General features: G+C 39.0%; 1 protein-coding gene across 2 annotated transcripts in view; it reads left to right on the forward strand.

Moving 5' to 3' along the window:
- The window catches only part of LOC121854926 (endonuclease 8-like 1), a 38,743-nt gene that overhangs the window by 10,408 nt on the left and 12,678 nt on the right, over nt 1-15,657 (forward strand). The window contains exons 1-2 of one of the 2 annotated variants that reach the window (XM_042349736.1): nt 4,186-4,713; nt 7,441-7,695. In XM_042349736.1, the coding sequence (XP_042205670.1) occupies nt 4,412-4,713; nt 7,441-7,695 (557 nt within the window). In that variant the 5' untranslated portion in view covers nt 4,186-4,411. Of the gene's footprint in view, nt 1-4,185; nt 4,714-7,440; nt 7,696-15,657 lie in introns of those variants that run through there. The other variant, XM_042349737.1, reaches the window with a different exon arrangement.

The following is a 15,657-nucleotide window of genomic DNA, read 5'->3' on the forward strand; positions in this document are numbered from 1 at the left end:
GGCAGTTGTTGTCGAGGGTTCGATCACTCGCTCTTTCTCTACCAGTAGTGGTGTCCCACAGGGTTCTGTTCTTTGACCTACTCTCTTCCTTCATTTTATCAATCATTTACTTCACACTACAACTAATTCTATCCATTTTTACACTGATGATTCTACTCTTCACTCTTCTTTACATTTTCCCCTTCCTCCTAACTCTCAAACTAGATCTGTTTCTAGAACTGATATCATTACCTCTATCAATGCGGATCTGTGCAGCATCTCTGAAGGGGGAGGTACAAACTTGGTTAAATTCAATAGTAATAAAACTCAATATTTACCAATTACACTTTGTAAATTAGATGATCTCCCACCAATTACATTTCAGGACGCTATCATCCTGCCAAATTCTGAAATAAATATGTTAGGACTCACCATTTCCTCCAATATGTCATGGAAATTACACATCCTTAGTATAGCTAAAGCTGTCTCCCGAAAGTTGGGAATGCTGTACAGATGCCGTAGCTACTTCACTCCCGAGAAGTTGCTCCAAGTATATAAGGGATTCATTCGTCCTAACTTGGAGTACTGCTCTCATATCCGGGGTGGCTCTTCTTCTGCCGAACTATTAGATAGGGTGGAATCAAAGGCATTTCGTCTTATTAACTCTCCTCCTTTAGTCGACAATCTCTCTTCCCTTTATCTTCGCCGCAATGTTGCTTCACTCTCTCTCTTTTACAGGTACTTTAACGGGCAATGTTCGGTGGATTTGGCATCCTGTATACCGCCGGCAGGGCCGTGGGCTCGTAACACACGTCTTGCCCGCGGTGCCCACCGTTCTCTGTGGATGTCGGTCACACGAGAATAACCCGTTATAGTACCTCCTTCTTTCCTCACACAGCCAAACTGTGGAATGCTCTGCCTTCTTCTGTGTTTCCATACTTTTATAATCTGTCTCACTTTAACAAGCTGGTTTTCCGGCATCTTCGTGGTATAGATTAACACAATATAACTTTTTTGTTCTCTATCTTTAATTTCTTTGTTTTTTTTCGCCCCCCAGGCCCCATTGTGGGTCGTTTGATCTGTGCCCGGGTGGGCTAATTCCCGCAAAAAAAAAAAAACCTTCTCGCAATGGCCCGAGAACTTCAGCTCATTGTCAACATACACACCTAGGTCCTTCTCACATTTAGTCTTAAATAGTTCAGTTTCTTCAACGTATTGGGACATATGATACACCTCCTTACCGTTGGTAAGCCCCAGGTGCATCCTCTTACACTTCGTGACATTGAATCTTAGCAGCCATTTCTTTGACCATTCTTGGAGCCCACAGAGATCCTTCTGCAGCTCTTCACAGTCCGCTTGGTTCTAGATTTCCCGAAATAACTTTGCGTCATCGGCAAACATTTGTATGGGGGAGTGTACAACGTCAGGCATGTCATTTATGAAACAAACAAACAATAGCGGGCCCAATACACTGCCCTGTGGTACCCCACTTGTGACAGGTACGGATGATGATTTCGTGCCATTAATCACAACACACACTGCTTGCGGTCATGTGGAAAGTCTTCTATCCACGCTAGGACATTTCCCCGAATTCCGTACCCTTCCAGTTTGATTTTCAGCCTTTCGTGGGGTACACTGTCGAAAGCCTTACCAAAATCTAGGTAAATTAAGAATAGAGTTAAGTTATTCCCCTTAGACTTAGTGACCCCAGTCTGGCAGTATAATAGATGTTCCATCGCGGCATCTCTGATAATACTCTCAAGTACTTTACATATTATGCTGGTCAGGCTCACCGGTCTGTAGTTGTTCGTGGAGTGACGATCGCCCTTCTTGAAGATAGGACTCACATAAGCCACTTTCCAATCACTGGGGACCTTTTGTTCATCCAGGCATTTACAAAATAGGATCTTCAAGGACTCGGCAAGCTCGTTGCACAGCTCTCTTAGCACTCTAGGATGCACCATGTCAGGGCCGGGACTCTTATGGACCTTTAGCCTGGACAGTTTATTTCTAATACCCTCTTCTGTGAACACAATGTGGGTCAGTGCTGTGTCGAACCGTCTGTCCTCAAAAGCAGGAAGGTTAATCGCATCCTCTCTTGTGAACACCGAGGAAAAGAAGCTGTTCAATGCCTCAGCTTTATCCTGGTCAGAATCTGCGTAACTACCATCTTCAAGCCTCAGGTATGATACTCCTACTCGCGTTTTTAATTTCGACTTTGCATAGCGGTAAAACGCCTTTGGGTTTGACTTGACCTCGCTTGCAACCAGCCTCTGGAACTCCTTTTCAGCCCTTCTACACTATATCTTTGCTTGGTTTCTGGCTCTTGTATACATCCTCCTGTCCTGTTCATCATTTGACCCAACCCACGTCTTGAATTTCTGGGTTTTCTTCTTAACCTTGTCGACCGCCGCATGGTTCATGTGTAGGGATCCCCTCGTATTCCTAGAGGCACTGGGTTGGTCTTGGGTATATATTTATCGATCAAATGGGTCACTTTACCAGTTATAATAATCAGCGTAGTGCCTGCGTTATTGTGCCTTAATGAGGCTGGCCAGTTGATACCCCTTATCTCTTCCCTCATCCCGTTGTAATTTCCCTTGTAATATTTGCACCTTGGCCTGGCCTTATCTTCAACTAGGTAACAGTTAAATCTGAATGACAACACTATATGGTGACTGGTGCCAACTGGGGCAAGGTGTTCCAGTTTGGCCACCACACCCTCCTCGTTTGTTATGATGAGGTCTAGTGTCTTGGGTGTTTGCTCCCTCTGTAATGTGTCGGGTCTCTAACATGTTGGAACAGAAAATTATCTCTCAGAGTTTCTACAAAAAGCGTAGCAGGGTTATTCAAGTCATTTGGGGTGAACTCGTTTCTCCAGTCGATGTCGCCATAGTTAAAGTCCCCCATGATAAGGAGGTGGCTAGGGTTGAGCTTCGCTGCGTTGTCTATTAAGGCTCTTAAGTTCCATTGATTTAATCGGCCACAGTTTGGGGATCTGTAGATACACCCGACAATAAGTAAGTTCCTTCCATTTAGTTTAATTTTACACCACTTGGACTCTTCAAAAAGAGAAGGTAAGTGAAGGTTTGTAGCTATTACAGTTTACGGCTGACAGAATTTTTTCGAAGAGAATTGTGCCGAATATTTATTTGTTTTACCTTTATTCTCTTCACCACTGATCGGCTCGTTAGCCGCTTGGGTGATCGGTCACGTCTCTGTTAAGCACTGTTGGCAAGTACTGGGCATGCACCGGCTCCTGAATGTACCTGAACCTGCTCCAGTGTTGGTCAAGTCTTGTCTTGAAAGAGCTCACACTCGGTGCCGTCACAACACTTTCTGGCAGATTGTTCCAAGAGTTCACAACTCTCACTACGAAAAAAATTGCCCTCACAGTTTTCTGGACCTGCGGCTTCTTCAATCTTGAGCTGTGACCCCTTGTGGGGCGAGCGTCCGCCAGCTCCAAGTAAGGGCACTCGACTGAGTAGTGCCCCTTGAGATGCTTCTACACCTCAATTAGGTTGTCTCTTGCCCGTTTGTAGTATAAGCTAAGGTTGTTCAGGTGCTCCAAAATCTCAGGGAAGTTGAGGTGCCGAAGTGCAGGCACCAGTCTGGTGGCCCTCCTTTGGACATTCTCAATCAACTGACAGTCCCTAGCATATCTCGGGGACCAGGCGGGGTGACAGTACTCTAGATGGGGAAGCACTTCACTCTTGAAGATCGTTACGAGGGACTGCCCGTCTAGATATCTGGACGACTTTCTTATAAGACGCAATAATTTATTTGCCTGATTTACCTATTATAAACACCAGTCACATTATTGTAAACAGTAGTTACGCAGTTGGGTAGATTAACAACCCGAATTCCATTTTTTTCTACATGTAGACTTTTCACCGATTTGACCATCACGTTACACGACGAATTGTCGCATAATAGTAGTTTCTAACTTCTTGGAGTTAACCCGGTCACAAAATTTCGGATTCCAGTGTAGGGTAAAGGTGTAGAAGATGGTGACCACCAGAAGGAATTGTACGAATTGGCTGAAATTTTCTCTGCACACTAATATCATGATATTAGGTTCTATGCATTGTCGTTTCCATTTTTGTGTTTAGTATCATGATATTAGTGTGCAGAGAAAATTTTCAACTAATTCGGACAATTCCATCTGGTGGTCACCCTCTTCTACACCTTTACCCAGTGTAGTTTCTGAAGAAAAACGGAGTGAGTTAAAATCTTACAGGAAATGGTATGGAACACAGTCTGAGCATAAACCCTGACATATTTTACCTGTCACATCCAACCATATACGATACACTACTAAGTGGATTATAAAGCTGGAATCCGGATGTCAGACTGATGTAAACCACAGCAGAAATTGCATAACAGAAACAGACGGTGGTGTGGTTGGTATCGTGAGTGTATACAGAGCATCATGCCTGAAGGACCCGAGTTATTCTTGGCATCACTTTTCATAAATACAGTGAGTCAAAATAGGCGCTATGGTGGACGAGTAATAAAGTCGGAAATTTCTACAAAAAATCCTGATGTAGAATGGGAGGCAGAAGTATACCGCGTCCAGGCCGTTTCCAGAGGCAAGGAGCTCAAGATAACCTTATGTGAGGGCCAGGAAGAACATAAAGGAGAGAAAACCCTGGATATTGTTTTCCGTTTTGGAATGTCTGGTTCGTTTAAATTTACAACTGTCCAGGAGATACCAAAACATTCCCACTTAAGGTGAGATTATCAAGAGAATCTTACCTGGTTTAGTAACATTGTAGATGAATGACTCGTTAGAAGGAGCATATATCTGAAAGAACTTTATATACAAGGAGACTTCGTTAAAGGTGGGGTAGACAGTTAGCACCACAAATAACTTATGGCATTGAACCAAAATTTCCGAAAACTATTTGTATGATACTGAACACGAAAATGGAAGTGAGAATACAAAGAACCTATTAAAACCTGGATAATGATTGAACCTTCCCTAATCTACCTAACCTCACTTGTACTGCATTGTTGTTTCGATTTTCTGACTGTCCTCCAAACAACATCTCTAGAATAATGAATGAATCCAATCCATTATAAATTGTATTAAATATGCCAAATAAGATCAGCATTTGTTTCTTAACATGGAAACAATGACCACGGATGCTCCTGTATAGCAGATGATGTGAACCAAAGCGTGGTCGCCATGGGAAATCCGATGGCGCCATAATTATGGTAAATTTTTGGTAATACTGGAGTAGATGGCTAACACCAGAAAGATTTGTTCAGTTTCGTTAATTTTTTCCATATGTTATTTAGATGATAGTAATAAAAATGGTATGACAACTTTTTATTTTAATCATAAGTATTTTTTTACTTTTTATTTAGTTGTTCTCTATCTACAATCATAAATTACCAGTAGTGTGCAGGGTATGAAGGATGAGGGATATTGTGGGGTAAAATACAGTAAAAACAGATCATATGACACTAAAATGATATCTCTTATGTTCTTTGTATGTTAAGAAATTAATTATTTATCATAAATTTTCCGCTAAAAATCTATTGTGTCGGTGTGTGTTGCCGTCAACTCTTTGTTTATCCTCGAACCGAGCATATTCTCACATCCACAAAAAGTGTAGAATTACACTAAGCCGCTTCAAGAAAGTTCCTTTACTGGTACCAAATAACAAAGTTTGTACTTTCTGTTTAATATGGTGGGGGGTTGCGCCTCCATGGCCAGGAAGTTAGGTAAGGTTAGGTAGGTTTGTTTGGTAGGTTAGGTCACGTTCTATTTGGGTCTGTGCATTGTCTTATAATTTTTATTACATACTATCATCCAAAGAACATTTGTGGAAAAAATTAACAAAATCAAACCTCATTCTGGTGTTAGCCATCTGCTCCAGAATTACTAAATATTTTATTTTATGCTTACAAGGGTCGTTGAGACGTGAAATTACTGCCATATGATCAGTGTTAGCAATGTATTTACCCTGTTATTTTTGTTTTCTTTCATGCCCTGCCCACTATCAAGTAATTTATGATTGAAGGATAGGCTAAAAAGAAAAAAAAATACTGAAATGTTGTTGCTTAAATTTTATTGCTTATTATCATCCAAACTTAAGAAAATTTGGTGCAATTCCATAAAGTTTTTCTGGTGCTACCGTATCCATCTCCTCCACCTTTACAGAGGCTTCTTTCTTGCCTCTAAAATAACTATTGATATGAAACGGCAAGTGACAGCATCTTTATGTATTCCATCATTCTGTTTTGTATGAATATTTTCAGGGCATGTTTCAGTTTTAGTCAATGTTATAGCAAAAATAAATAAAAAAATCCAGCATATGCAATATGATTCAAGAATATTTGTTTATCTTTGAAGTTGTTCCAAAGATTCTAATCTGTGTGGACGGTATTGATGCACAAAATTTTTTACTTTCAGACAAAAACATGAGATTTGGAAGTTGAAATTGTATATTTTTCCAATGTTTTTTTTTATATATTTTGAATGATTTTGACTTTCATTTCTATTGGAAATCACTATTTTTGAGATAGCTTCCCCTCATATCAGAATCTAGTGTTTTCCAATATAAAACCAAACCTAACTTACCTAATCACTAACTTGGGGGCTTTGCCAGTCGACACCCATTTTAATAGAGATGTTGAGACACTTGCTGACCGTACGGTGGCCTCACTTCTTTTGCAGCTAGTGGTTTACAAATAAAAGCAATTTCCTAGGCTCGAGGTGAGAACCTTCAAGCAAAGTGCCTTTGTAATTTGAAACAAGAGTACACCTCTTTCTTTTCGTAGTTTTTGTGATGGTTTGATAATGTTCACAGTACCACTGAGGCTTATTTTCCCTTAACATGCAAGGCTCTTGATAATGAGGACACTGAACTTCAGTAGGTAGAATGCCGTGTGATCTCTAGAACTGTAAGTATCACCATTAACTCCATACTGTAGTTATTCCCGTAGAACCTTGCTATTGCTGACTGGTAGTTGATCACACATCCAGAACACGGGTTTGCCATCTTGGAACTATTTAAATTCACCCGCAACTCCCACCCACACACCATGCTGAACTGTGATTGGTTCAAACAAAAAGAAAACCACCAATAGACTCATTTTAGTTATGTAATAAAATTTTTAATATCTTGCTTATTTGTAATTTGCACCAGTAATGCCATAGAAGAAAAGTGTCTTAGAATTGTCAAAACTACCTACCAGGTACTGTAAAGATAAAATTCTTAAGATTCCTGTGTTGTCCGAAAGTAAAATAATACCATATTATTTATCACTGCACTGTACAGTATAGTATGTACTGTACAGTACTTTTAAAACTGTTTGGTCTCAACTCCTGTCATTTTACAAATACAGTACTGTAATAGATGCTTATACTGTACACTACAATACAGTATCTCTTTTATCACATTTTAAGTGTATTTTGAAGGATGTAACATTTTTATAATGGTTTTACAGATTCTTCACTTTAAATGAAGACACCCCAATGGTACTGAGTTTTGTTGACTACCGTCGCTTTGGTAGATGGGAAGTTAAGGACACTTGGGGTCTTGACCGAGGACCAGACCCAATGTGGGAATACCAGAGCTTCAGAGAAAATGTCATGACTCATCTCAACCTTGCTGCCTTCAATAAACCTATATGTGAAGCAATGCTGAATCAAAAATATTTTAATGGTATTGGAAACTACTTAAGAGCTGAGATTCTTTACAGGTATGTATATGTAAATTTTATCTTTGTTTTCTTATTGTGATTTATCAAGATTTTCATTAACTTGTAGGTTTTGTTGCTGTGAGTATCGCTGCAGTACAGTGCTATATTAACTCTTCCTTCTTTTGGGTTCATTACTAAAATATCCTTTACTGTACATTACTGTGAAATTTATTTGAAGACAAGTCAGTCCGGAAAGGGGACGTGATTGCTGCCCGTATCATCATTGGGTATGACTTTGCTTGGGAGATTGGTATCCCCGCATCCCCTGAGCAACGCTCTTGTGCGTTATGCAGAAGACCCGACAGCAGCACCCTTATTCACTACCTCCTAAGATGTCCCCACACACAACGCTTCCGTGATGCCTGCTGGACCACCACTCCACGACCCCCTGACGGAGACACGATGATCCTCCACATACTGGCCAGATATTTTGTAAATAATATTGATTATGTGTTAAAGGAATATCCTTCCTTCCTTAGGCTTTAGTAAGCCCCTTTATAATATTTATACTGTATGTACTTGTCACACTTGCCAGATGCTTCTGGTGTCATTGTACAGGGGTACCTAGTGACAGCACTAGGATCCCGCTTCCTCGATCAAGGAATAAACAATTGAAATTGAATTTATTTGAAGACAAGTCAGTCTCAAATACAGTTAAAGTAAAGCCAAAGATTAAAATAACTTAATATAATGTTGTGAAAATTTACCCATTGACACAACAAAACACCATTATTGTATCAGAAAAAATCCTAAATAAAGCAATTAAATCAGTTACAATATACTGTATATTACTGAGACCAATGGAGCAAAATCACTATAATATAAGAGAAGACAGCTCACACAATACAATTACTAACAGTACAGTATACAGTACAGTACTCATCACTACGGAGGAGGAAATGTGATCCACAGCCGGCAACCATACTGTCCACAACCTTACTAATTTGTATCGGGTAGTTAACCTAACACCAAACCTCGAATGAATGAGTTGTGCCAATAACCCCTTGAATAAGAAGTCGGCTCTGAGCTGAGCAAAATCGTATGGCATTAGCCAAATAAAATATCATGGGTAGCATTCCCGTAATGAAGGGGTTAACCAAAGCGTCTACTCATCCAATGTGGTCAGTGAGACATCCTAATGTGGCAACTCTCAGCAGTCCTCTTCTTGGTTTTGGACTCAATTATTAGATGACAACTATCAACCAGAAAACATTAATGCCCGCTGCATTATTTCATAGGTAGATAGACAGATACAGTGGTCCCTCGGTTAACGAGCACAATCTGTTCCAGCAGGTTGCTCGTTAACCGAAAACTCGTTAACCGAAACCATTGTTTCAATGGGTTTTTGGGTAATTGGTTCCAGCTCACTGAAAATTGCCTAAATTCAACAAAAAAGGTAGAAAAGTACACTTACTTTGAGGTGTGTATGTAGAAGGCTCCTGGATGATGATGATGATGATGGGAATTAGAATGGGGGTGGAGGAGAAGGAAGACGAGAAGGCATTGGGGGATGATGATGGGAATTAGAATGGGGGTGGAGGAGAAGGAAGACGAGAAGGCATTGGGGTGGAAGAGAAGTCACCCCATGGTGCCATTTCACCCATAAAATTTTAGCTCTCTTGGTGTAATTCAAGATTATTTTCTTTAAATCAACACTGCACTGCATTATATATTGTCAATATGTAAAATATATTTCAAAATGACCAATAATTTGCTTGGAAACACAGAAAAAAAGCGTTTAGTTGAAGAGAGTCTCAAGCAAGATGTTCCCTCCACTGAAAACAGAGAGAGACTAACGCCTGTCTGGTGTGTTAACAGGCTGGATGGCACGCCAGAAACTAGTTTCTTTACCTTCAATTCTGTTCAATAATTGTTAAAATGACTAAAAAAGTTAATATTAAACTTTTAAAATTATTGAATAGTATAAACTTCTTGATAGTTACTAAAATAGTAAGGAATTTAAGCCCTAAAACCGATTACTGTATTGGCGGACTAATACTACAGCTGGTGGACCGCCAAATGCAAGCGAAAACATGTTGAAGTCGGCTCGTAAAAAACTCGTTAATCGAGGGATTGCTCGTTAACCAAAGTTAAGAATCTTATGGAAGGTAAATCGTTAACCGAAATCTCGTTAACCGAGGCGCTCGTTAACCGAGGGACCACTGTACATATATTTAATACACAAACAACAGTAGGAATAAATGTAACATCTTGCTCAAAGAAATGCAATATTAAATTTACATCAATCCCCAAAGTAACAGAAACACAATATAAATACAAGAATACACAGATGAATTTTTACATACTGTACAAAACTATTAATTGCTTCTTACAGGATTTTAGGACAAAAACCCTTTTCTCCCAGAATTTAGATTTAATACTCACAGATACTCACAGATACTCACAGATGACCTTCTGGAAGAGGCTCACGCCTGTGACTCCAGCTCAGACGGTGGCTGTGTGTGGCGGATATTTGTGCCCTATAATTATATACTTGTTGTTGATTTTTCCAGTATTTATCTAATTTTGCTTCAAACTTTTCCACCGTCTCTACATTCACTACCCACTCAGGTAACCCATTCCAGTTGTTGACAACCCTACTCGGGAACGAATGTCTTCTGAGATTTAGCCTCTCTCTTGTTTTGTAGATCTTCTTTGTGTTCCCCCGGGTAGTGTCAACCTCCCTCATCTGGAACATTCCTGCTGTGCATGCCTGGTCATATATGCCACACACACTGTCTTGTATGTTTCCACTTGGTCCCCACGAGATCTTCTGTACGCCAGTGTTAGTAACTGTAATTTCCTTAGTCTTTCCTCATAAGATAAATCCTTGATCTGTGGTACTAATGTGGTAGCCCTCCTCTGTGCATTCTCTACTGCTTCTATATCCTTAATGAGACATGGGCACCAAAATTGATTAGCATACTTAAGGTGTGGCCTAACCAGAGCAGTGTACAGAGCCTTGAGTATAGGTGCATCCAGATGAACAAAAGTTCTTCTAATAATGCCCACTATTTTATTAGCCTTGTTGATTTTCTCAGCTAGATGGTCAGAGAACGTCAGCTTATCATCGATGACTACCCCTATATCCTTCTCTACAGTGGTCTTCTTGATTGTGGTGTACATATGATATCCCTGGTCAGCAACTTTTTTTCTTCCTATCCTCATGTATTTACTTTTTTCTGGGTGAAAGTTCATCATCCACTTCTCAGTCCAACCCCTGATCCCATCCAAGTCCTCCTGCAGCATGTCACAATTCCTCATCTCGTTCTATTTTCCTAAAAATCTTTGTGTCATCCGCATATAGATATACCTCACTGTCGTGTTTAATTTCCTCAGGCAGGTCATTGATAAAAAGGACAAACAGCAGGGGGCCGAGGACAGAACCCTGAGGGACCACACTAGTGACCTCTCTCCATTCAGATACTTCTCCATTTACCACAACCCTCTGTTTTCTCTTAGTTAAAAAATCCTTACCCAATCAAGATATTTTCCATCAATGCGATAACTAGATACTTTTTCTAATAGTCTTTTGTGGGGCACTCTATCAAAAGCCTTCATGAACTCACAATACACTATGTCCACAGCCTGACTGTCATCGATAATTTCCATCCACCTGTCTAGTACCCTAATCAACTGTAGGACTGTTGACCTGCCGGAAATGAAGCCAAACTGTTTATTACTAAACAATCCATATTTTTTCATATGGGATATCATCTCTTCTCGTAATATTGACTCCATTAATTTGCAGATTACACTAGTTAGACTGACTGGCCTGTAGTTTCCTGGTTCACTTTTACTTCCCTTCTTATAGATAGCTGTGATATATGCAATACGCCAGGTCCTCAGGTATATTTCCTTCTTGAAAAGAGCTTTCAAACAAGATCCTCAGAGGCTGAAGTAATCCTTCATCATCTCCTTAATGACTCTTGGATGTAACCCATCTGGACCGGGAGACTTTTGTCCTTTCAATTTTTTAATCACCTTTCTTATTTTGCCCTTGGTTATATCCAGGTGTTGAAGAGCTGGCATGTCTTTCTTGTTGGCTGTTGGTATCCCCCTATCTGGTTCCTTGATAAAAACTCGTGAGAATTGCTCTGAGAGTACATCTGTCTTTTCTTGAGCATTCACAGTCTTCTGTACTTTTCCCCCATCCTTGTAAAGATCTGCAATTCTAGCTTTTGTTCTTGTTTTTGTCTGTACATACTTCCAGAACACTTTTGGATTTGCCTTAACATTTTTTGCAATCTCTTGTTCTTTGCATTTCAAGATGTTTCTAGTTTCCCATCTGACCTGGTTATTTAATCTCCTGTATTCCTTTTCAGTTTCCAGATACATCTCCCTTGTGCATGCTCTTTCATTGAACTTCGTTTTCATTATTTTCAGTCTCTCCCACAGTCTCTGTTTTTTCTTCACTTTAGCCCAGAGCTTCCTGTTCATAGGTAATTTTTCATTTGTTCTTTATCTGCTAACCCTCAGTCCTCTGATTATCTTTTTAGGGACACACTCGTCAATGACTGCCTGGAATTTTCTTTTGAACTTATTCCACTTACTTTCAATATCTGGTTCCAATGATAAGTATTGGATCCAGTCCATCGTAAGCCTTTGCTTCATCAGTAGGTAATCTGCTTTTTCTTACATGTACACTTGTTTTTTACTTTTGTCTTCCATCTCCTGTATGCCACAATGGAAATAAATACAGGCATGGTCACTCTTTCCCAGTGGACTCTCCAGCTTGATATCTCCTACTATACATTCTTCGTTACTGAACAAAGGTCAAGGGTATATTGCCTGTGCTGTCTCCTCTTATCCTGGTGATTTCCTCTATATGTTGAATGAGAAAGCAGTCCCGTACTTTTTCGATGAACATAGAACCAACATCATTCAGTCCCATTACAGAAGTATAATTACTCCAATTTATTTGTGGAAGATTAAAATCACCTACAATTATTTTATAAAGCACATTTTTATCATTGACTTCCTGCATAATTTGGAGCAAATTAGTATTATTGCTTTCATCACTATTAGGGCTTCTGTAAATGGAGGTAAATAGTAAATTACCACTACTACATGGCACTTCTATACAGCAATATTCACAAAACTTAGTATCAAGTTCAACACTGTAAAATTTGGTTCCATGCCTAATATATATTAACATACCTCTCCCTTCCTTATTAAGGAGATTTTGCTCTATAATGTCATATCCTTCTAGGTTATATTCTGCTGTAATCCATTCATATCTGTAGTGTTTTGGCTTTACCTCCTGTAGGGCTATTACTTGCGGAGTATTTCCCATCTCCTTCAACTGTGCATTTAACTCTATTAACTTGTCTGAACTCAACACATCCACATTATTAAACATAATAAGAAATTGACCTACATTGACATTTTGTTTTTGTTTTTTCCTATTTTTAATCAGTTTCCTTACACTATTTACACTACTGGTATGTACATGTTTCTCCTCTTTGGGCATCACTACTTCTCTTGGCCCCCTATTTTGACGACTCTTCGCCTCCATGGAGGACCCACCACTCTGTGTCTCCCCTTCCCGGAGTCAATTAATGTGTCTTAACTACTTCAGTACATCCAGAATAACACATAAACACCAAAAAATTACCTTGAAAACCCATAGGTGACGAGTAATTAGCGCCAAAAGAGTAAATAGCGTTTAGAAAAGTAATTTAAACATTGATGTGTCATTTGAACAAGGAATTAAACAGATATCAAATTGCACACAACAGATCCTTAATCAACATGTTCAGGAGTACTACATGTACAGTATTGAGATTCTGAACAAAATTGATGAGATCAAGATTATGGCCAAAATGGTAAGCTTTGCTTCTAATGGGATTTTAGGCTGAGAAACCTTTTTATCTCAGAATTGGAATTTAATGTGTCCAACTACAATACTTAAGTACATCCAGAACAACATACAAACACCAAAAGGTGACCTTGAAAAACTCATAGGTGGCGAATAATTAGCATTGCAAACAGGGTTGGCAAAAAACTTTTTTTTTAATGAAACACCATTGGCGTATATATATATATATATACAGTTTTCCGCCTAACGCGGTTTCACTTAACGCGTTTTCGCATATACGCGGTGCCTTGCCAAAGCTGAACTTTCACTTAACGCGGATTTTTTCCACATATACGCGGTGAGTGTCCGAGACGCTATTTTTAGATTTGCCCCACCCGCCACCCTGCCTGACTGCCTGTTTTAGCTCATAAAATTCATACAAATTACCAGGCCAGAATATAATTTACATTGCTGGAATTCTTATAATTTGGTGATCATTTTGAATATAAACATCATATATTTTGCTTTAAACTTACAATTTTTAGATAAAAATTTTTCTCTAGGTAACTATGGTATCTTTTGTCCAAAATATATGACATTTATATTCAAAATATTCCTGGTCTTACAAGGAATCCAGCAATGTCAATTATATTATCCTAACTTTAGTTTGAGGTATTATTTATTAAAATTTAGTGGTTATCCCACACATCTCCTTGGGACGGTTGGTGGGGGGTGGGGGGGAGGGAGGGACCAACCGACCATCTGTTACCGTGTGAAGAATTATTATTTTTTTTTATTAACTGAAGATATTTGTTTTAGCTCATAAAATTCATACAAATTACCCGGTCAGAATATAATTTACATTGCTGGAATTCTTATAATTTGGTGATCATTTTGAATATAAACATCATATATTTTGCTTTAAACTTACAATTTTTAGATAAAAATTTTTCTCTAGGTAACTATGTTATCTTTTGTCCAAAATATATGACATTTATATTCAAAATATTCCTGGTCTTACAAGGAATCCAGCAATGTCAATTATATTTTCCTAACTTTAGTTTGAGGTTATCCCACACATCTCCTTGGGACGGTTGGTGGGGGGTGGGGGGGGGAGGGAGGGACCGACCGACCATCTGTTAGCCGGCTGTGTAGTGTGAGAGGGGGAGGGAGTTGAGTCCATTATTTGAATGGACATTAACTTGGCGACTGTATTTCTCTATTTCTCTTAAGTATTAATTGTGTGCATGTACCATCATAAAATTAAGATGTTATTTTTACTACAACATAGGTATGTGCCTTCAAAAAGTGGAGTTTGGGGGTCGGGCGGTTTCTATTGGAATTAATCCCATATGTTCTGTTGTTCACTTAACGCGGTTTTCACTTAACGCGGGACCCTCTGGGTTCAATTGACCGCGTTAAGTGGGGTACAACTGATATATATATATATATATATATATATATATATATATATATATATATATATATATATATATATATATATATATATATATATATATATATATATATATATATATATATATATATATATATATATATATATATATATATATATATATATATATATATATATATATATATATATATATACAGTCTCACATTACGCGGTTAATGTAACCCGGAGGGTACCGCGGAAAGTGAGGAACGCGTAAAGTGAATAACATAACATATGGGATTAATTGAAATGGAGTCCGGGCCGATCCCCAAACTCCACTTTTTGACGACACACAACTATGTTGTAGTAAAAATTTTATCTTAACTTTATGATGGTATGAAAAAACAAGTAATATAGAAGAGGTTAGGTTAGGAAAGATAAAGGTTAACATAGGAAAAATAAAGGTAAGGTTAGAAAACTAAAAATTAGGTGTAACTTACGGTAGTAGAAGAGATGGGTCGGCATACGGGGATGGAGGCTGGTTCCGAGGCAGAGGGCAGATTACTGGCCCTCAGGTGAATCACCATTACTAGGTGAATCACCATCACTGTCACTTACAGTTGTCAGGGCTTCCCTGACAAATCCCTCAAAGTCATCTTCACTGCCACTATCACTGGCTTGGGCTGGCTGTGGTGGGTTGCGGGCGAAGAAATCTGTTATGCTTTGCTGACGGCTGGCGTTGATGTTGTCGTGATACACCTTGATG

This window comes from Homarus americanus, unplaced genomic scaffold, assembly GCF_018991925.1.
Source record: "Homarus americanus isolate GMGI-L3 unplaced genomic scaffold, GMGI_Hamer_2.0 scaffold38749, whole genome shotgun sequence".
Taxonomy (NCBI): domain Eukaryota; kingdom Metazoa; phylum Arthropoda; class Malacostraca; order Decapoda; family Nephropidae; genus Homarus; species Homarus americanus.